This window comes from Vipera berus (genome assembly GCF_964194415.1).
Source record: "Vipera berus genome assembly, chromosome: 4".
In the NCBI taxonomy this organism is placed as follows: Eukaryota; Metazoa; Chordata; class Lepidosauria; order Squamata; family Viperidae; genus Vipera; species Vipera berus.
The window spans coordinates 55,235,639-55,257,440 of record NC_138206.1 but is presented as its reverse complement, the minus strand read 5'-3'; the positions used below and the strand labels follow the sequence as shown (position 1 = coordinate 55,257,440).

The 21,802-nt window shown below is 37.1% G+C and overlaps 1 protein-coding gene across 3 annotated transcripts in view; it reads right to left on the bottom strand.

Moving 5' to 3' along the window:
• Positions 1-21,802, bottom strand: part of TTC3 (tetratricopeptide repeat domain 3) — an 82,663-nt gene that overhangs the window by 32,167 nt on the left and 28,694 nt on the right. For 2 of the 3 annotated variants that reach the window (XM_081327117.1, XM_081327119.1), the window contains 14 exons: positions 21,277-21,389; positions 20,346-20,472; positions 17,641-17,760; positions 17,416-17,517; positions 16,533-16,625; positions 15,496-15,557; positions 14,476-14,594; positions 13,322-13,639; positions 11,530-11,799; positions 10,542-10,588; positions 7,494-7,547; positions 6,265-6,341; positions 5,097-5,252; positions 1,301-2,183 (listed from right to left, as the gene is read on the bottom strand). In XM_081327117.1, the coding sequence (XP_081183243.1) occupies positions 1,301-2,183; positions 5,097-5,252; positions 6,265-6,341; positions 7,494-7,547; positions 10,542-10,588; positions 11,530-11,799; positions 13,322-13,639; positions 14,476-14,594; positions 15,496-15,557; positions 16,533-16,625; positions 17,416-17,517; positions 17,641-17,760; positions 20,346-20,472; positions 21,277-21,389 (2,541 nt within the window). Of the gene's footprint in view, positions 1-1,300; positions 2,184-5,096; positions 5,268-6,264; positions 6,342-7,493; positions 7,548-10,541; positions 10,589-11,529; positions 11,800-13,321; positions 13,640-14,475; positions 14,595-15,495; positions 15,558-16,532; positions 16,626-17,415; positions 17,518-17,640; positions 17,761-20,345; positions 20,473-21,276; positions 21,390-21,802 lie in introns of all 3 variants that reach the window. The other variant, XM_081327118.1, reaches the window with a different exon arrangement.

The window sequence follows — 21,802 nt, the reverse complement described above, 5'->3', positions numbered from 1 at the left end:
GTGCAATACTGGTTGTGGGAGGGCTTAGCACAGATTCCATGTAGTAAAAGGGGAGGAGGAAAGCAAGATAAGTTTTTCCTACTCATCTTGGAACAATCCCTGATTTTTCCTGAGCCAAAGCTAAGAAATTCCAAGTCACTGAGAACTATCAGGTTGAACTTCCAAGATGCAGTTGTTGTTCTAAGCACAAAATATGTTTATTGCTTTTGGTGCATTTTAATTATACTGAGCAGAAGAGAAGTCAACAAGAATTTATATTTCTATAAGCTTTTTTGACTAATGCCTTAAGGTTCTTGTTGACTTCTCTTATATTTTTGATTTCCGCCAGAAGAAGGGCTCGCTGCCAGCAAGATCTCATTAGAGCTCCTGCAGATTTTCCAGTTTTAGGTTTAGAACGGTTGCTAAGCCAGAAGAAACTTCCCTGGGAAAGGGGAAGCTCTGGAAATCAACCCTCTTGCTCCCCTGAATATCCGGACACTCAGACTGCTTCTTGATGAAGAAGAAGTAATGGGATGAGTCCTGGCTGGAGTGGGGCAACCATGCAAGTTCACTGTGGAAGAACCAGCCAAGTGAGACAAAGCATTTTTTGAGTCTCCTTGTATTCTGGCCTATCACCCCTGAGATCTGACTCATCATTCCCAAAGGGCATTAGAAGCAGAATCACACAGCTGATGTACACCAAAGTACAAAAATCCATTACTTGAGGTGCACTTTATTTTTCAGTAATTAGGCACATGCAATTAGCCACTATATTTGAGATGCATGAAAATCAAATTGAAGTCTATCAGTATTATGTGCGAACCAATCCTTACAGATTCTGTTTTGAACAAACGAAACATTCCACGTGTTGTTTCTGTCAAGTCCTCAGGGAGAAGGGCAGCATATAAATTTAATAAAATGAAATGAAAATGAAATGAAACTACAGCCATTCTAGAACAGTTTGGTAGAATTTTGGCGATGTGATAGTATGCTTCCAGTTTGAAACTAAATATATTTTATTTACTATAGTACTGTACAACAGGGGTCCTCAACCCCCGGTCTGTGGACCGGTACCGGGCCACGGCATGCAAGCCACTGGTCCGCAGAAACAAGCAAAGTCGAATCTGCGAGTTGCAGGCAGCGCACAAAATCACACCCCCTCCGGTCCATGGAAAAACTTCTCTCCAGAGAACCAGTCCCAGGTACCCAAAAGGTTGGGGACCTCTGCTGTACAGTATATACATTAAGAGGTCAAATCTAAAAAAGGAAGAAAATATTAGTTCATTAATATGCACAACATAGACTAATGTATTTTTCTCACCTGTATAGCAATCATCCTTGAACGGGGATTGTTTCTTGCTAGAGATTTATTCTCAGTTTTTATCTTGTTAACAGAACTGCGTTCAGCCTCATTACAACAATGATCCTCAATCTGGTCAGGATTATCTTTGCAAGTGTGAACGTCCAATTTCACTGCTGTGCAAGGAATGTTCTGAAATGTATGTACTTGATCAGCTGTGGTAAATTTATCAACATTACACTTGCTATGTGTTGCTTCTTCTGAATCAGTATCAAGATAAGCATTATCATCTGCATATTTATAATTGGTTTGCTCAGAAATATCTGGAATAAATGGCTCTTGAGGAAAAACTGTAGATAGTCTCTCATTTACATATTCTGAATGAATTTCATTCAGAAATATTGTAGGATCATCAGATACAGTTGGAGACAAAGATATACTTGTCTTCAGTGTAGTGTCACTTGTCTGACTAGACAAGGAAGCAAAAGGACTAAATGAGGAATGGCTAATGGTCACATACTCTAAATTATTTGTAGATGTTGGAATATAAGGCTTATTAATAAAAGAAACAGGCTTAAATTCCTTAGCAGTTGGGTTTAAACTGGATTTGATATGGAAATTGTTTTCTTGACAGTATAGGCTCTCTGAATAATTTTCTTGATTTTTAATGTTTTCATCAATTTCAACGAGTTCTACATTTTCCTGCAGCATAACTGCATGTTTCATCAATCCAATAAGATCATCCACCATAACAAAACGTAGAGATCCCAGAAGAAAAGATTTTAGACCACCAGCATTCTCCACTATCCTACGAGTGTCTGTGGGGAAATCTTCATATTCCCCAACTAATAGCGGATTATCAATTTCCATGGGACCATGTTCTTCCAGGATTTGAGAAAAATAGCTGTGAAAGTAATCAAAATATAATTTTAATTCCAAAATAAGCATTCATAATCTGTATATATGCAATTAGATTGCTCAAATGTGTCTAGAACAGATGGCATTTAGGTAAGAAATGAAAAAATTCTCTCCTTCTTATATTCCAAAAGAATTGCATTCAGAAATATTACATGTTATTCAAATAGATGGAGGCCAAAAAAAATTATTTGCTATAGGAATGATGCAGCCATAAAGTCACCCGTTTGTTACTGATTTGCCTTTTAAATGCTCATTTTTACAGTAGTAACACAGTGTGACAATCTTAAGAATTCCAGTTTGAAATATAAAAATATCTACAAATTAGAAAATAGACTTTATGTCATTTTGTATTAAACACTACACTTTCCAAATATCACACATTGTGGGAGAAGATGGAGAGTTTTTCTTGATACTACAGTATTGTCTGAAAGCATCCTGAAATAACCGCACATTTGAAAGGAACTGTTATAAGTTTGTGGCTCATTTCAACTGTTAAACAAACACGCACAAATTTCAAAGAAGTAGTCTCCTGAGACTGTCCCACTTCCCTTTCCATATAGCTAGTACACACTGTGGTCAAAAGAGAAATGTAAACAAAACTCAATGTTTGAAGCCAATATAATGCAACCTGTCCTATAAAGACAACTTGCAACTTAAGGCAATTAACAAACTTTGTATTAAATCTCTGGAGAGCAATAGATATTTTCATATATTGGTACCAAGCTACAACAGGCAAACCTAGGATAAATACTTTTCTGGCAATTGAAAAAGAATTCCCAGAAAAAAAATAATTTAATGCAAACAGTAACTGATAGACATAAAGGAAAACAGGAGAAAAGAACCATCTCAGAAAGGCAGCATACAAGAAATAAAAATTTCCAAAGGATTCCCAATAATGTATGATCTTAAAAGCTAACTTTCATCAGCCATATAGAAATCCATTGCTCTGTTGTTTTTTAAAGTAAGGCACATTTGAAATACCGTATATACTTGAGTATAAGCCGACTCGAGTATAAGCCGAGACCCCCAATTTCACCCCCAAAAACTGGAAAAAAGTTGTTGACTCGAGTATAAGCCGATCCGCCGTTCTGCAAGCCTCTGCCGCCAGCAGAGGCTCGATCCGCCATTTTGCAAGCCTGAATACACAGGAATACCCTGTGTGGCCGCGGCTCTCGGGGAAGCCCTGGCTGTCCGCTTCCTCGCTCCACGCTGCCATTCGGGGCCCGCGCGTTCCCCGGGCAAATCGCGGCGCCCAGCAGGCGAGGAAACACGCCCGCTCCAGTCGCCCCCCCTTCCCTCAGGAGACGCGAAGCAAGTGACCGCCCGGAGCTTACCGAGGACTTGCTTCGGTGCTTCCAGGATCGCGCGCACCTCTCCCAAGCCGCCGCCGTCCGGAGACCTGCCGAAGTTTGGGGAGGTTTGGGGAGGTGCGCGCGCACCTCCCCAAACCTCCCCAAACGTCGGCAGGTCTCCGTTCCTCTGCGCCCTGCCTGCCTGCTTCTTTCCACAGCGGAAAGAAGCAGGCAGGCAGGGCGCGGAGGAACGGACACCTGCCGACGTTTGGGGAGGTTTGGGCGCCTCCCCAAACCTCCCCAAACGTCGCCGGGTCTCCGTTCCTCTGCGCCCTGCCTGCCTGCTTCTTTCCACAGCGGAAAGAAGCAGGCAGGCAGGGCGCGGACGAACGGACACCTGCCGACGTTTGGGGAGGTTTGGGCACCTCCCCAAACCTCCCCAAACGTCGCCGGGTCTCCGTTCCTCTGCGCCCTGCCTGCCTGCTTCTTTCCACAGCGGAAAGAAGCAGGCAGGCAGGGCGCGGAGGAACGGACACCTGCCGACGTTTGGGGAGGTTTGGGGAGGCGCCCAAACCTCCCCAAACGTCGCCGGGTCTCCGTTCCTCTGCGCCCTGCCTGCCTGCTTCTTTCCACAGCGGAAAGAAGCAGGCAGGCAGGGCGCGGAGGAACGGACACCTGCCGACGTTTGGGAAGGTTTGGGCGCCTCCCCAAACATCGCCGGGTCTCCGTTCCTCTGTGCCCTGCCTGCCTGCTTCTTTCCACAGCGGAAAGAAGCAGGCAGGCAGGGCGCGGAGGAACGGACACCTGCCGACGTTTGGGGAGGTTTGGGCGCCTCCCCAAACCTCCCCAAACGTCGCCGGGTCTCCGTTCCTCTGCGCCCTGCCTGCCTGCTTCTTTCCACAGCGGAAAGAAGCAGGCAGGCAGGGCGCGGAGGAACGGACACCTGCCGACGTTTGGGGAGGTTTGGGCGCCTCCCCAAACGTCGCCGGGTCTCCGTTCCTCTGCGCCCTGCCTGCCTGCTTCTTTCCACAGCGGAAAGAAGCAGGCAGGCAGGGCGCGGAGGAACGGACACCTGCCGACGTTTGGGGAGGTTTGGGCGCCTCCCCAAACCTCCCCAAACGTCGCCGGGTCTCCGTTCCTCTGCGCCCTGCCTGCCTGCTTCTTTCCGCTGTGGAAAGAAGCAGGCAGGCAGGGCGCAGAGGAACGGAGACCCGGCGATGTTTGGGGAGGTTTGGGGAGGTGCGCGCGCACCTCCCCAAACTTTGGCAGGTCTCCGGACGGCGGTGGCTTGGGAGAGGTGCGCGCGATCCCGGAAGCACCAAAGCCTCGGCCGCGCACAAGTCCTCGGTAAGTTTTTTTTGTTGACTGGAGTATAAGCCAAAGTGGAATTTTTCAGCCCAAAAAGTGGGCTGAAAAATTCGGCTTATACTCAAGTATATACGGTAGATCCTTGGGAGGCTTCAATAGGTTTAGACAGGAACATCTCTTCATTAATTTAGCAAAAATACAAATGGGTTAACTTGTAACAATTAACAATTGTAATTCAATTGAACTCTTTCTCCAACCTTTTTGTTTAATAAGTAGCACTCAACGAAAAAAGAACATACTCATATAAGCTTTCACAAGTTGGATCTGGGTAATTGTCCAAAATTCTCTGATAACCGTTGTTAGAAGAAGCAGTATTATACAACGCTTCAAATATCATAACTTGTTCGTGAAGATCATCTGGGATTCTAAAAGGCTCATGTGGATTCATAAAACTTCTGTTGAGAAAAAAACTATGTGAAAAATAATGTACTGTAAACCATAGTGTCTAAATGGTTTAAAGTTAAATTGCTCAATCAGATCATTACAATGAGAATTCTCAGTATGACAAAATGAAAATAGGCCAATAATGTATTATACTAGTTGCAAATTAATCGTAACTCCAATGTACAATTACATTATGAGCACTAACTAGAAAAGACACATGCATCTTTCCATGTCAATGGTGGAATGAAATCCTTTTTTGCACGTCCATTTACAAACTTACTAGAGCAGGATTCTGTCACAATACTTGTGTGGGATGCTGATGGAATTGTGTGTAAGACTTTTCACAAGATACAAAGATAATTAAGAAATAATGAATTTGATTGTGTTTTCTGGTGCCTCTCCAACAGTGAAGAACTGTTTGATCCAGCATAAATTTCCCTTAGCAAAATAGTTAAAGGAAACACTATTTTGTTGATTCCCCCTCCCTCATTCATTATTCTCTATTCAAGTCCTAAGTGGTTTCCAAAAGGAAGCAGAATATTAGTAAAAGTTGCCTCATAACCTTTCCTTCTTAGGGAAGTTTTTGTTAATCAAAGACATTTAAATGTCAAAAGGGAATAACTGCTCCTAAAATGGGATATGAGCCAAAAATGTTTCTGCCTTACATTGGGTATGGCACTGTATATTTTAGATCAGAGGTTCCCAACCGGGGGTGCGAGACGATATTCCAGGGGGTGCAAAAATTGGTTTTTCAAAATTATAGTTTATATGAATAATTCGTTGCCATTATTTCAAACTTTTCTAAGGGGTGCGAGAATATATCAGAAGTGTTCTAGGGGTGTAGGGTATAGAAAAGGTTGGTAGCCACTGTTTTAGATGCTTTAAAGATACACACACACACACACACACACATAGATAGATACATACATATATACATATATAGTTCCCACAAAGAAAATTATTTATTTGAATCTAATTAAGGTTAGATTTTTGAAGAGTGCATTTTCATGCACTACAACTTACAACGTATTTTCTTCAGAAAATATATTGTCTTCGTCTTGAGTTACTGTACCAACTCCACCAGACACAACGAAAATAGCCTAAATCAAGAACAGAAAAACTTGTTCACCAGGCAAACTATAATTAGAATTGACTAGGCTTACTTGCATACCAGAAACACTTTTGAACACATGAGTAAGAAATAGTATTTTATATCCACAGAATTGGTCAAAAATATTTATTTCTCAAAACTAGATATACATTTTTTTTAAAAAATGCCAATTTTTGTTCCTTTTGCACTGAATTTTTCAGATATTATCCTGATGATTATTGATGAATAAAATCCAATTAGAATTGCTTTGTTTGCTTTGATCTAGCCAAGATTTATCAAATGAATGATTTAAGCTTTCATGTCTTATGAAGTAGATTGTAAAATTATATAATGTAATATATCAATGTAACATTAACAGATTTACCCTTCTGAATATGATTTCTTTATGATGGATATTTCTGAGCAGTTTCATAAGTCACATTAACAGTGTTCAAGTTATTACATTAAGTTCCATTTCAACTAGAATATAAAAATATTTAAAAGTCAAAGGGTGGGTTTTTTTTGCATCAGATAAAAATGCCCATTTAGCATGGTATTTTCTGCCAACATTTTGGAAATATCTTTAAAATACTGTTTTTCTCTGAAAGTATAACACATATTTTTAAACAAATATATTAATATGATTATTTAATTAGCTGGATTTTTCCTTATATTCTTAAAACCCTAAAGAACCAAAATTGAGTTTCGTCATAAGATCAGAGCTAAATATTTTTCAGAAGGATTGAAATAAGGACCTAGTAGTACCTTGGTACTCATCCGGAATTTGTTTTGGGAGGTGTGACGAGTACTGAAAATAACAGGTACTGAGCAAACCACAAGACTTACCATGTGACCTTTTATTTCAGTCAGAAGGAGTAGTAAGACACGAGGCAGCCATTGCCAGCAAGTTCTATCTTGCGTGTCAAGTAACAGGAGAAAGATGACTACCAGGACAAGATTTTTGCTTCAAAATGTGTCAAGTACCCAATTCAACAAATTTTGAAGCAGCTGAGTAAAGAGGTACTACTACACATTGTTTTTGAAACAAAACAAAAACATACAAAAATGGTCTCCAACCACTAAGCAGAAAGAAATGTAAAGAAAGCAAAACAAATGATGTTTGTTAGATGTAATATTGTGGATGTATTTCACAATTATTTACCTTGGATTCTTTTGACTTTTTCCGGTTTTTGTTTTTAACTTTGATAGCATTATTCTAGAAGAAAAAAAGAAATTTAATGTTTAGCATTAACCATGTTATACCAATGTATTATATGGAAAAAGACATGCTCTTTTTTCAGACTAATGGTTATTTTAAGAAATTAGGAACTGTTGGGAACATTACAGGCCTCAGTATTGAACAATAATGAAAAAACAACCAGTGATCGTGTCTTTTGCAATGTCAAAACATTGAAAGTACATATGAGAAATAAACAGACCCAGGATACTGGCTCTTTATTGTGTAAATAAGAAAACAGAAAGCTTGAATATATATGTACTGTATGAACAGTGCTGAATCAGGCCAAAGACCCAGCTTCCAGCATTCTGTTCCCAGAGTGGCCCATCAAATGCTCTTCGACTCCCATAAGGTAAACACAAGTACATTAGCACCCCCCCTCCTTTCTAATTTATTCCATCTAGGAATATCAAACCATTATCGATGTATCTGGATCATCCTAAACAAAAAGCAATTTGCTAAATGTTTAAACGCAAATTTCAGGAGACACCATTTTGACTAAAACTTAACAAAATCAATTCCAAGTTTACATTACAAAGCCCAGATCAGATCAGAAGGTTGACATTACATTAACGGATGAAAATTTGGTAAAACAGATCAAAGATCAAAATCGAGCGCATATAAAGAGAATTTACAATGCTTTAATGGAATTGGATTCGGAAATGGAATTAGTTAAAGATTGTATGGTAAAGTGGGCTCAAAATATTCAAGAACCGATCCCATTGGATATATGGGAGGTAATTTGGATTAGAAATGTAAAATTTACCCAGGCCCAAAATTTAAGAGAAAACTTTTATAAAATGTTTTATAGATGGCATTTGGATCCTAAAAAGTTGTCTTGTATGTACATTTACAGCCCAAATGTTGGAGATGTGGCAGTTTGGATGCTACTTATTTTCATATGTGGTGGACTTGTAGAAATATAAAAGCTTTTTGGATTAAAATTTGGTGTAATATTCAAAAGATTTTAAAGAGAAAGATAAAAGTTTACTCCACAACTATTTTTATTGGGTGTTATTACAGATTGTGATACTAAAGAAATAAACTTGATGTTGAACTTGATAACAGCTGCAAGGTTATTGGTGGGGCAATATTGGAAGAAGGATAGTTTGCCTACTATAGAAGAATGGACGTTTAAAGTGTCAAATTTAGCAGAAATGGCTAAGATTTCTGCTTATCTGAAGGATCATTCTCAAGAAAGATACATTTCGGTCTGGAGAAGATGGATAGATTATATTCAGAATAAATATGGGACTAAAAAGTTCCATCTAGCCTATGAATAAATTTTAGATTGTTATTATTACTAGTAGATTATTATAGTGGAATTTTTATTAATTTTAATTATATTATTATTTTTAGTATTAGTATTGTATAATAACTTGGATATTAACTTGTTTGTTTTTATTATTATTATGTCTACTTTTATTTTGCGTGTATTTATGTTAAAGGGGAGTTAAAGCGCATTATGAACTTGGTTATCTATATAGTTTGTTAATGTTAGTTAGATTATGATTATTATATTTGTAACCCTGTACTCAGCTCTGGGAAGTGGGGGACAGAGAGGGGGGTGGTTCTGGGTGGGTTGGTTTTGGGGGTTATATTGTAACCTTTATAAAACTTTTTAATAAAAAATAAATAAATAAAAAGCCCAGATCAGAGAGCAGTAGTTCACGTTAGCAGTACTACGGCAGTATAAGTTCGTGTTAAAAATATGCGAGTTATATAGCATGGCAAAACTATGTGAAATAACAGTACATTATATCATCTCTGCCTCGAGAAAATTAAATGCAAATGTAACATTTCCCAATCTCAGGCTTCTTCCTTTTCACTATTAAGCCTTAGCCTGTATACGTGGTGCTACCAGTGAAAAGGGGAACAAAGCTCTCTCACACAACATGTGCTAATAAAATAGAATGGGCATAGAATGAAACCCAGCCCATAAAATGAATTCTCCTTCTGCATTTTTTCCCCAGGCAGCTGGGAAAAATCCCTCCCTTGAATCATCCTCCACAAATTGAAGAAGACGTTAAGAGCTACTTCTAGCCAAAATATGAGATTTCCCATCCAGTCTAAAGGCTCCCTTTGGCAAAGGTCAGAGAGGACACTTCCAATTTCAAAAAGCAATTTCTATATAAAATGTATTATATTTTATAAAGATTAATTGTAACACTAAGCATAATTCAATTTTAAAACAAGGCTCAAAATATTATGAATGTCCAGATTACAACTACCTATGGTTAGCAGTACTATGGATGCAAATAGAACACAGCTGTGAATGTAACCTAACTATATAATAAACACTAACGAAGAAGAAATTTTGAGGACAGGATAAATACTAAAGGGGGAAAAAAGGCTTAATAAAAAAATGGGATGCTTCTGATATTTTAACTTTGAACACATGTGACTATCTTCCACGTTAATGTATGCCCCAGAAAATGTCAATTTTTGAGAAAAAGATAATTAGAGCTACAGTGAGGGGAAATAATGTTTGATCCCCTGCTGATTTGTATGTTTGCCCCCTGACAAACAAATGATTAGTCTATAATTTTAATGGTAGGTTTATTTTAACAGTGACAGAATAACAACAAAAAAATCCAGAAAAACGTATTTCAAAAAAACCTACCATTACAATTATAGACTGATCATTTCTTTGTCAGTGGACAAACTTTGTCAGTACAAAATCAGCAGGGGATCAAATAATTTTTCCCCTCACTGGAAATAAGGACTATATGAATTGTTTTTGACACATACTGTACTATCACCAAGCTTAAAATATATTTAAATAATATATTTTATTTGCTTTGAAATGTATTGGCTAATATTAATGTGAGATTAGCTGTCAATAATAAATGCAAAGTAAATCTAAAATTAATAGGAAGATTAACATTGTCTATTTCTTCTAAATTCTGGAATTGTTATTAATTCATTCACATTTTAATTGCAACAGAGATAAAACAGAAAAAGCAAACTTACTGAAGTAGTTTCAGTATATTCCTTCCTTAACACAATAAAAGGATTATCTATTTAAAAAATAAATTTTATTTATTGTAAGAAAATACACAAAAAACGTAAAACATTATAAAGTATTCTTTAAAAAAAAATCTAAATTCCAGGACTCACTCCACTCAGATAGCAGCTATGTTTTTAGTCAGAATCCAACAGTTATTCAAATAAGTGAATTAAAGACAAACAATAATTTCAATACAATACACAAAGTAGGCCTAAAGATGGGATTCTTCATGCCAATGACTACAGAAATTAATAAATCAACAAACCTGCCATTATATACACAACAAACATACAACTAAATCATAGTCAAGGGTATAATCAAAAGAACTTCTATCCTCATCACAGACGTGCTGTTACTTTATATACCCAACATTATCTATACATTGCTATAGTTTGCCTAATCTCTATACCTGTACACAATCTATCCCTCACCCAAAACATTACTATTTATAATGTTATGTGGGAACGATCTTGGGAGGAAAAGCCACACAGCCTAGGCCAGGGATAGGTAAACTTGGGTCTTCTATGACTCGTGGACTTCAACTCCCAGAATTCCTGAGCCAGGTGGCTCAAGTATTCTGGGAGTTGAAGTCCACGAGTCATAAAAGAGCCAAGGTTGCCTACCCTTGGTCTAGGCAATGGTCTGATAAATGAAATGTGAGGGCAAAAGAAGAGGGCCACTGAATGTTTCTCAGAAGGGACCTTCCCTCGTGTTTGGGAGTAAAAGTGAGTGATAGGAAGGGGGCACTTTCAGACTTCCAAGATTTTGTTAATCTTACAGTGAAGGTAGAGCTAGCACTCCAGTGTGTGCCCCCTGTCTGGATTATCTTGCAAGGCTGACATTACCTGAAAAATCAGCTATTCCTTTCTGCCAAGTTATTTTGGGGGATTTCTTTCAAACTGGTGACAAAAGATTTCATAGAATGCCTTTTATGCATCCTTGCACACTTACCCAGGTTATTGAAATAGTCATCTAAACATTGATGAAGAAATGGGAAACACTGTCTATTTTCTTCTAATAACCACAATAAGCAGCGAACTTCTGTAAGTGACAACTCTTCTAGGTATTTTATTATTTCATGTACATCTTCAGATAAGCAGGTGAATGTTCTGCTGAGTTTAATACCATATTTCTCATTCCAGAGAACTGCTACTGAATTAAAGTCAATCTGTAGAATGTAAGTTATATATTCCGAGAGAAAAAATTCAGTAGCTTTTAAACCTGAAAAATAATAGAAATGGTAATAATAATAACATAGTAGTAATAATAAGGTTCATGTGAAGATTATCATTTATCTTCTGGTTTACTATATATATATTTCCTCCCATTTAAGAATGCTATACTAGAGAACATTACATTAATTGCTATTTTCATATTACTATTGTATTTTACTTTTGCACCACTCTTTTTCCTAAAGAGATAGAAAAAAACAATAAAAACCTTCAGTTAAAAAAAAATTGCTCTTTTGAAATAGAAGTTAATTATAATCGAGATACTGTACATGCTGTATTCTACAAAGTAAACAAAATAATTTTAATTTACATATAGTTTCTGGAAATGTTCTGGTTTTGATTAGTGATAATAAAAATGGCATAGATTTTAGAGGAGAAACAAAATCAGCAGTGTAAAACAAATGTGACAATTTCTATCTAGCTCCTGATCCTGCATTGCCATAACAAATTAAAAATCTATACAGAAGACTATTCTTAAAACTATTGAAATCATGCCACTGTGAGTAGTATATTATAATGAACAAATTAAAAAGAATTTCTGACAAGAAACTTAAAAAAAAAAAATTGGCAGCCAAGATACATTCCAAATTTAATGTGACTGATTTTAAGGTACTATTTCCTTTTAGGATAGACTTTTTTATCAGCTATAATAAACGTACATATTTACCCTAAATCACTACAGTATTAGGCCTTTGAAAGCTTTTAAGAGTCACTTCACAAAGCAGCTTAGTGGAAATGGAGGTCCTTTCTTTGACGCACTCCAGCAGTTGCACCCTCGCAAGCCCACGTGGCTGCTTTGAAAGGTGTGCTGGATTATCTCCATAGGCCTCTGGGTACAATCGACACTTTGCTTACCACTAGGCTGCCCACCAAGAGAATACCTTTTCAAGATCCATATAGCCTTTTCTTTCTATATTTAAATACAGGTAGTCTTAAGAGTTACAACCAAAATTGAGCCCATCATTTGTGTTGCTAAGCGAGATAGTTGTTAAGTAAACTTTGTCTCATTTTATGAACTTGCCACAGTTGTTAAGTTTATCACTGCACCTGTTAGTAATACGGTTGCTCAGCGAATCTGGCCTCCCCACTGACTTGGCTTGTCAGAAGATCGCAAAAAGCAATCACGTGACCCCAAAACAGTGCAACTGTCATAAATACAAACCAGTTGCCAAGGATCCAAATTTTGATCTTGTGACACGGGGATGCTGCAACAGTCGTAGGTGTGAAAAACGGTCATAAGTCGCTTTTTTTTAGTGCCGTAGTTACTTTGAAGGTCACTAAGCAAATGATTGTAAATCGGGGACTACCTATAATAATCTTAACTTTCATTAAGAATAAAGCATAAGGGAATTTGCAGATCAGAATTAGTACGAATAGTTCCAGGTTTACAACAGCTAAGACAAGTCTCTTCTTTAAGGTAAACAAACCTCATTCCTAAATTCCATGAGCTATATATAGTCCTAGGATGAAATAATAAAGGAATTACAGGACTATAGAAAACATGACCATACCATTATTGTCAAGATGTTTCATCCAGTCATGTAGCTTAGGATCCACTTCTTCAAGTTCACTTACAACATGTACAAAAATTCTTGTCTTCACTCTATCATTTTTAGCAATTAAAAAGCTTATGAGCTGGTCCATTATTTCAGCCGACGATAGACAACTTGTTGAAAAGAGTGCATAATCCTCTTCACTAAGTACCCACCAAGATAGCAATTCAATCAGAAGTTTGAAGACATCACGTATACCATCTTGTATATTCACTGTATACCGTCCAATAAGTTGCAGGACTGTATCCTCAACAAAAAAATTCTTTGGAGTATTTTCTAAAATAAAAGCAAATACTGTGATGGCAAAACTTTGGAGATACAAACAGAGCATCAACACGTAAGATATTTGCAGATAATAAAGTTGGAAGGGACCTTGGAGATCATCTAGTCCAACCCCCTGCTCAGGCAGGAAACCTTATACCATTTCAGGCAAATGGCTGTCCAGTCTCTTCTTAAAAACCTCCAGTGTTGGAGCATTCACCACCTCTGGAGGCAGGTTGTTCCACTGGTTAATTGTTCTAACTGTCAGGAAGTTTCTCCTTAGTTCTAGGTTGCTTCTCTCCTTGACTAGTTTCCATCCGTTGCTTCTTGTCCTGCTTTCAGGTGCTTTGGAGAATAGCTTGACTCCCTCTTCTTTGTGGCAGCCCCTGAGATATTGGAACACTGCTATCATGTCACCCCTCACCCTTCTCTTCCTTAAACTACACATACCCAATTCCAGCAACCGTTCCCTATATGTTTTAGCCTCCAGCCCCCTAATCATCTTTGTTGCTCTTCTCTGTACCCTTTCTAGAGTCTCGACATCTTTTTTACATCGTGGTGACCAAAACTGGATGCAGTATTCCAGGTGTGGCCTTACCAAAGCATTGTAAAGTGGCATTAGTACTTCACGTGATCTTGATTCTATCCCTCTGTTAGTGCAGCCTAGCACTGTGTTGGCTTTTTTGGCAGCTGAAGCACACTGCTGGCTCATATTGAAGTGATTGTCTACTAAGACTCCGAGATCCCTCTCACAGTTACTACTATTGAGCAAGGTACCACCTATACTATACCTGTGCATTTGATTTTTCCTGCCTAAATGTAGAACCTTAGAAAGATCTATATTCACATACCTTTAAAGCTATCATCTTTTGCCACAATGCTACTTCTGTGAAGATTTCTGAAGGAGACTGCTTCTTTTATAAATTTTCTTCTTAGTTTTTTCTCCTGTTTTACTTGTAGCTTCCTAAAACTGATGCAAACAATTAAGACCGAGCCTTACAAGACATTTAACAATATAGGCATATAACTCACCACTGAAAAGTCAAAAACATGACTGCTTGAAATACATAGAGTCTCTTGCACAACTGCTGTTCAACAAAGCAGAGAGAAGCTAGCCAAAGAACTATGTGAGTGCAACAGACATATGGACAGCTCAGTGAAGATGAAATTTGGAAGTACTTATTAATAAATGATGACAATTTTTAATATTTAAAGATTATGTCATCAACTTGTCAAAGTTGATGACATAATCTTTAAATATTAAAAATTGTCATCATTTATTAATTAAAAGGTAAATGAACTTTAGTAACCTGGGTAATTGCCTGTAGCCTAATATGGGCTAATATAGATTTACACAACTAATATAAGTTTAATGAAATAACACATAAGATTCCAAAAATACCACCTATAATGGCGTCATTCCCGTGAAGCTCTACTACAATCAACAGAATTACACATGATTAAGTAATTATTCTAATGTTAATAATCATTAATAGAAGTCACAAATTTGTATGACTACTGATTGTATTTACAGTACTATGTCCCATTCAAAACCAATATTCTTTTCCAAACATAAATCCAATTAAAAGTTAAAAAGTTGATAAATGCTGATTTGTACAGGGCTTAGAAAATTTTGAATATTATTATACTCATTCGCTCAAAGTGGCTTAGGAAAGTCCTATTAACCTTGCTAGGTCACGCAAGGCTGGGGATAAGAAATCAAATAATCGCAGTTATCACAGTCAAATTATCAGCAATATCTTTGTGTATCCCATTCTAAGAAATAGCATTTTTCAGTTGGTAAGTTCATCTTTTCTTACTGGGAATATGTTATTAAAAAAAACTGTTACCTGAAGAGTTTGGAAACTTACCTCGAGCATTTCTGCTTTAGAACAGGCCTTGGAAGATTTTTGGTTATTATTTTATGTTCAAACTAGGGAAGCAAAAAACGCAAGCTTCAAATATTCCTTTTCTTTCATATTATGTTATTGTGTTTTTTTAAAATGAAGGAGATGCTGCTATGCTGTCAGATTAATCCATATTAATATGCTTTACTAAGACCACAAATATTATTTAATTGTAAATTATACATTATTTTATTCAATGTTACAATACAGCTATTCAGCAGATTCTTTTAATTTCAATGTTATCAGCGTTCTGCATCTCATCCATCGTTTTTTCTTGACTATCAAAATTAGCTGAAAATATTGTTATACAGGTAGCCTTCATTAATGATGGCCTTATTATCAATGCTTTTGCATCAAGAGTTTTTTCTCCAGCTCTGCAGTTGGGGGGGAAAAAACTCACCAAGCTTGTTAGCCACAGTAAGAGGTTTTGCATATCAACAGTTTTGATAAGTGGTTTTGTTTAGAGGAGGACATTTAAAGTGGGTTTCTATGGGTGCATGCATTTTACATGCTCACAAAAGGGTGGATAGTCATATGCGTGTGTGCAAGAACTACCTTTTTAAGGAATTCATCCACTGGAATGGCAGGATACATACAAAACCCACCTGTATAATTTTTCAGCAACAACCTAAGCTTTTTAAACTATTCTTCCCAAAGAACAGCTAGCCTGATGTCTAGTACCAAAGACTCTTTGATCTGTATTTAAGTGACTGGGGCAAACTACAAGTGTATGTATTTCTTCTTTTTTATTGCTCCTCTGCTCAGCATGAATTCCCCAACTGCCTTGGATATTAACAGGAAGGAGGAAACTTTCTACTTTGGAGTAAAGCAGGAGAACTTTGAAATGTACATTCTTGGATCCTTTTATTCATAACTGGTATAACAAGCACATATAACTAAATCCAAAATTCTTGTCTGCAGCAAAATAATAATATCTCAGCATTTTGATTCCACTGAAATAAATAAATAAATAAAAACCCCTATATTTTATTAATACTTACTTCACATTTCACAATACCAGAAGAACTGAAGACAGTGATTTTAGAAATAAGACCACAACAATCTGGAGTGAAACACATCGCTTGAAGAATATCCTGTGGACGTTAGCAGAACATTTATCTGTGGACAGGACTTCATTGCAAAATTTATGGACTTAACATATTACTTTTGAATTTACACTGAATTTAAGCTTTGTACAAATGACATAGATGTGACATTATTTTATTATTTTGCTTCTGTTTCCTTTTAAATATTAATTTATATATTTATTATTGCTGAATATTTACTGTATAGTGAATGGATCCATGTTTTTATCATCATCCTTATCAACTGGAATTCAAAGACATCATAACCCTGACTGAGTTCAGGTTAGCTAAAATTTATTTGGTTATTTTGCAAACTAAACAAAATACAGTTGTACAAGAAATAATCCCTTCTCCTATAAGGCTATATGTAGTAGTTAAGGTTTCAGGCTAGAAAGTTGGAGACTGTGAGTCTTAATTCCATCTCAGGCACAAAACCAGCTAGGTGACTTTAGGTCAGTCACTTTTGCTCAAACCAAGGAAAGAGGCAGTGGCAACCTATTCCAAAAAACTTTGCCAAAAAAACTGCAGGGACTTGTCCAGGAAGTCTCCTCCAATCAATTTTCTTTCCCTACTCAGTCATGAGTAGGGGGGAAAAAGATTCCCTTACATTCTTTGAATGACCTAAAAGTTATATAACCCTGAACCCATGTATTTTCCTTATAATGGATGAAAGCATCTTGATGAGACAACAAATAATGATCGTGCAGATGCAAATCAAGCATGCCTAAATTATGAAATTCCATTCAGCTCAATAAAAGACTAAGCAACATTCACAAAGAAGGGAATTTCAATATGTTACCTTATCATTTTTATCGTAGTATCTTGTAGCTTTCACTTTTTTCCAGCAGCTTAAATGAAATTCTACTATGCACCGTTCACAGCAGGCAATACGTATAAAACCCTGAAATTTGGAGAAAAATATTAACCCTGCAAAAAACATGGCAAAGCACGAGTAAATAGTACTGGAAAAGTTTTGCAAAAATGTCTAAACAAAGAGACAACATAATTAAAATATAATACTTACCTTGAAATCCGGGTCATTAAAATATATATTGATTTTATGTGCCTGGCATTGCTGGTAACGACATACTGCATCTGGTTTTGGGGGAAACTTGCATTCTGTAATACAATCTTCCAATATAGCCTATGACCCCAAAAAAATCAAAATTAAATACTGTCACTTGTTCACTGGAGATTATACACTTGTTAAGCACTGCTAAGCTTAAGAACAATTTTGAAAGACTGTATTTAAGGCAAAAGAACATCTATGTACATCACACTTAAAAGTCCAAAAATATATTTGTTAAATACACAATACCATAAAAATAACACATTAAGTGAAAGATTGACTATTTTAATTTCAATTTTCAGTGTGGAGACCTGTTTTTTCACCAATTAGTAAATCAGTATGTCTGAATTTTTCTACTAGTAATTGTACTGCCAGCTAAGATTGACTCAAGGCTTTCAGCTGTATTAAAACAATGCAGGTTGTCTTCTGTACTACAACAGTACCATGATGTTTTAAGAAGCATTTTCTCAGGGAAGTTATCAACTAAATCAAGTTAAAGACATTTAAAGCATTATTTTTTTAAAAAATAATTGTCAACACAGCCATCCTGTTCCTAAGCTAAAGAGTGCTAATTTATTGTGCATAGGAAATCTTTTACAATACGTAGGAATTCCCTCTGAGCCTAATTTTTTTTTTTACTATTAACTAACTAAATTATTTGGGTTTATTTGAAAGACAAATATGCCCAGAGAAGATTATCAGAATGCTATTAGATAACAAAGACAAAACAGAACTACTCATTTGACACAGGCTTCTTCAATAAGGAGGATAGACTCTGTCAGCCTATGAAGAACAATACGAAGTACGATTAAAGATTGAGATTGATAAAACCATGGTCAGGGGAATATCTATTGCCCTTGAAAAGTCTTAAATCTTCAGGGCCAGAGGCAATGCCTTGTACAGTGCTTTTTTAAAAAAATATTTTTTATTGAGGACTTTTACAATACTAAAAGATAATACAATCAGAAATCAGAAAGAAAAAATAAATAGGCAGTTTGCTCTAGTGCACAGGTCTGCAACCCGCAGCTCCGGAGCCGCATGCGGCTCTTTCAGCCGTCTCCTGCGGCTCCCAATCCTCTGCCATGTGCAGTCCAAAAAAAAAAAAGTGGGACTAAAAAAGTTCAACCAATCAATTCAAATATGCAGGGTAGGTGCATATCTCGCCTTGGCTCCACTCTTCAGTCAAACCCTGTTCTGCGCATGCGCACATATTTTTTGTGGCTCCCAGGTTTTCCTTTTGTGAAGGAACCGGTTCCGAGTGGCTCTTTCACTGTTTCAGGTTGCTGACCCCTGCTCTAGTGGTTAAGGCACCAGGCTAGAAAATGGGAGACTGTGAGTTCTAGTTCCACTTTAGCCAGGAAAGCCAGCTGGGTTATCTTGGGCCAGGCACTCTCTCTCAGCCCAACTCACCTCATAGGGTTGTGGTTGTGGGGAAAATCAGAGGAGGAGGAAGTATTTGATAGGTTTGCTGCCTTGAATGGTTTATGAAAATAATAAAGGTGGGATATAAATAAATAAAACACAAAGAGCAAAAAAGAAAAAAAGATAAAAGAAACGGAAATATTTAAAATAACTCCTGATCTTCCCTGCAATATTTACAAGCACATGTAATATTTTCCCCACCATCTCTAACATTATGTACATAATTCACTTGTTCCCATAACCTCACCATCCGTTTGCAAATTCAAAAATCATTATCATTTATGACCAAGTACTTCTAAAAAAAATCCATGTTTCCAGAATTTTGTAGACATATCTGTCTTTTAACCTTGAACAAGCAAACCAAGTTGCTATAATGTGAGTCTCATTTAAATAAAGTAACGCTATTTCTTCCGCAGGGCTGTCAAACTCGCAACGTCATGTGACGTGTCGCGACGTATCGTGACTTTTTTCCCCCCATTGCCGGCAATAGGGAGGACGCGGTTTCGCCCTGATGCATCTGGCCCACGGGCTGGCAGTTTGACACCCCTGCCTTAGAGGGAAATTCAGGGGAGAAATTTGGGATAAGTCACTGGGGGGGGGGACTGAAAGAAGAAACCGCACAGGAAACTGAGTTTTATCCAAATGTTTGTCTTGTGGAAACCACCTGCTTGTGCAGATACAGATACTGGAGGGTGTAGCTTCAGTAACCATTCTTTACACTTTCACTCCTGAGGGAGCAGTCTGCACTCTACCCACCCTATTATCTCTTCTCCATCGGCAGTGACAATTCCTTATCAGCATCAACATCATGGTATCTTGTTGCTGTTGGGTTTGATTAAAGTTACCTAGACAGCATCAGTCTACCAACCACACAAATAATTCAGCAGTGCAGTGCCTATATCTAGGCACAATTTTTGCAGGCTTTTTTTGACCAGAAGCAGGGGAGGAAGAAGACATTTTGAAGAACACATGTGAATTTTGCAGACTCAGAGACTGAAGCCACCTGCCTACCCAACAGAGGTAATACAAATCCTTTTGAAAGGTAAAAGCAATTTCTAAAGGACTTGCCTCCTGAAATGGATGGCTAAAATCATCCATGCCTCCACCGAAAATGAATAGCAGCTCTTCTGTTCATCTGCAATGGTCATAATGAGAAATATATTCTGGAAAGGCACCATGTGAGATGGCTTATGGGGATAAAAGTTCAATCAAAAGTACAAAACAACATTATGACTTACTTGTAATGTTTCTGATCTTGTTTCTTTGATAACTAATGAAGTTGTAGGCCATGTCAATACTCCAGGTACAATCTTAAGATTAACCATAGTTTTTGATTTCATGAATTGGTCTAGAGCCTCAGAAAATCTACGTGCACATGAAAAGACTCAGTTTATACAGTTATAAAAAAAATTACATGCCACTTTTTTTTTCTCCCTATCCTCTTAAGAGTTATTAATGTATATATATTTAACCATAATTTACTGCTTTTACAGTTTTCTGAGTTTGCACAATACTCTGGATGCTTAAGTTTACAACAGGGGTGTCAAACTGCCGGCCCACGGGCTGGTTTCATCATACTGAAGCGGCGCCCACCCCATTGCCAGCAATGCAAAAAGAGTTGCGACACGTCACGTGACGTGGCAAGTTTGACACCCGTGATTTACAAGGTAGGCTGTGTTCACTTAACTTCCTAGCTAAATTGTAGTTGGCCAGATTGCGATTTAGTGTGTAGTATAAATTCAGAAAAATTATTCCTAAAGCAATTAAAAGGAAGAAAATTAAGGCTAACAGGTTCCACTTCCCTTGAAAATCAAAGATTCAGTGCAATCTAAACATACTTTTCCAGTCCTTTTATAGGATAGGCTTCCGGAATGTGATAACTGTTACAGTACATATAGAAAGACTGCACACCCGTTAAAATGTCAGGATTTGGGGAATAAACACTTATGCAACCAGGTAAGTTTTTTATTTTTATTTCCCCCCCTAAATGATTTCAGTTTGTTTTTCAGATGAATTGTGCTGCTTATATGTTATATTAAAGGTGGAAAACATTCTGAAGTTATTTATCTTTCTATATCCACTGTACTGTTAAGCTGCCAGCCCCTCTGGCTAATCCTTTTTGCAGTGACAAGTTCCAACCAATTATACCACTATCGTGGTACTACTCACCTATTTTGTCTCAAATATACTTTTCCAATTCCATAATGTGCCAAGCAGTTGAATCTCACTTTCTGATATTGCTCAATTATTTTATCAAAATGATATTTGGCTTTGCTTAGTTCCTGTGGAAGAAATGAAAGAGATCAAAAGCACTGTGCAAATATTCAGATACACAAATGCGTTACTGTACAATTAATAAATACAGAATGAATGATGCATGTTTTGTTATTTTCATTCTACTAATTAGCACCAACAGATAAATTCTGCTTTTGAAAGCATCTTATCTTAGCAGAAGAAATGTATGACAAATAATATCAATAACAATATTTTTTAGATCAGTTCTGTTATGTGTAGAGATTCCCCTGATGCACATTAAGCTGCTCTAGGAGAATATAATAGAGTTTGAAAACTTTCAAACATCTTTCCATTATAAAACACAAACAAGAAGCAACTGATGAAGATTGTATTGTATGAACAACCATTATCAATAAAATAATGCAGCATTTTTTTCTCAAATGTTCAACCTGAATTACTT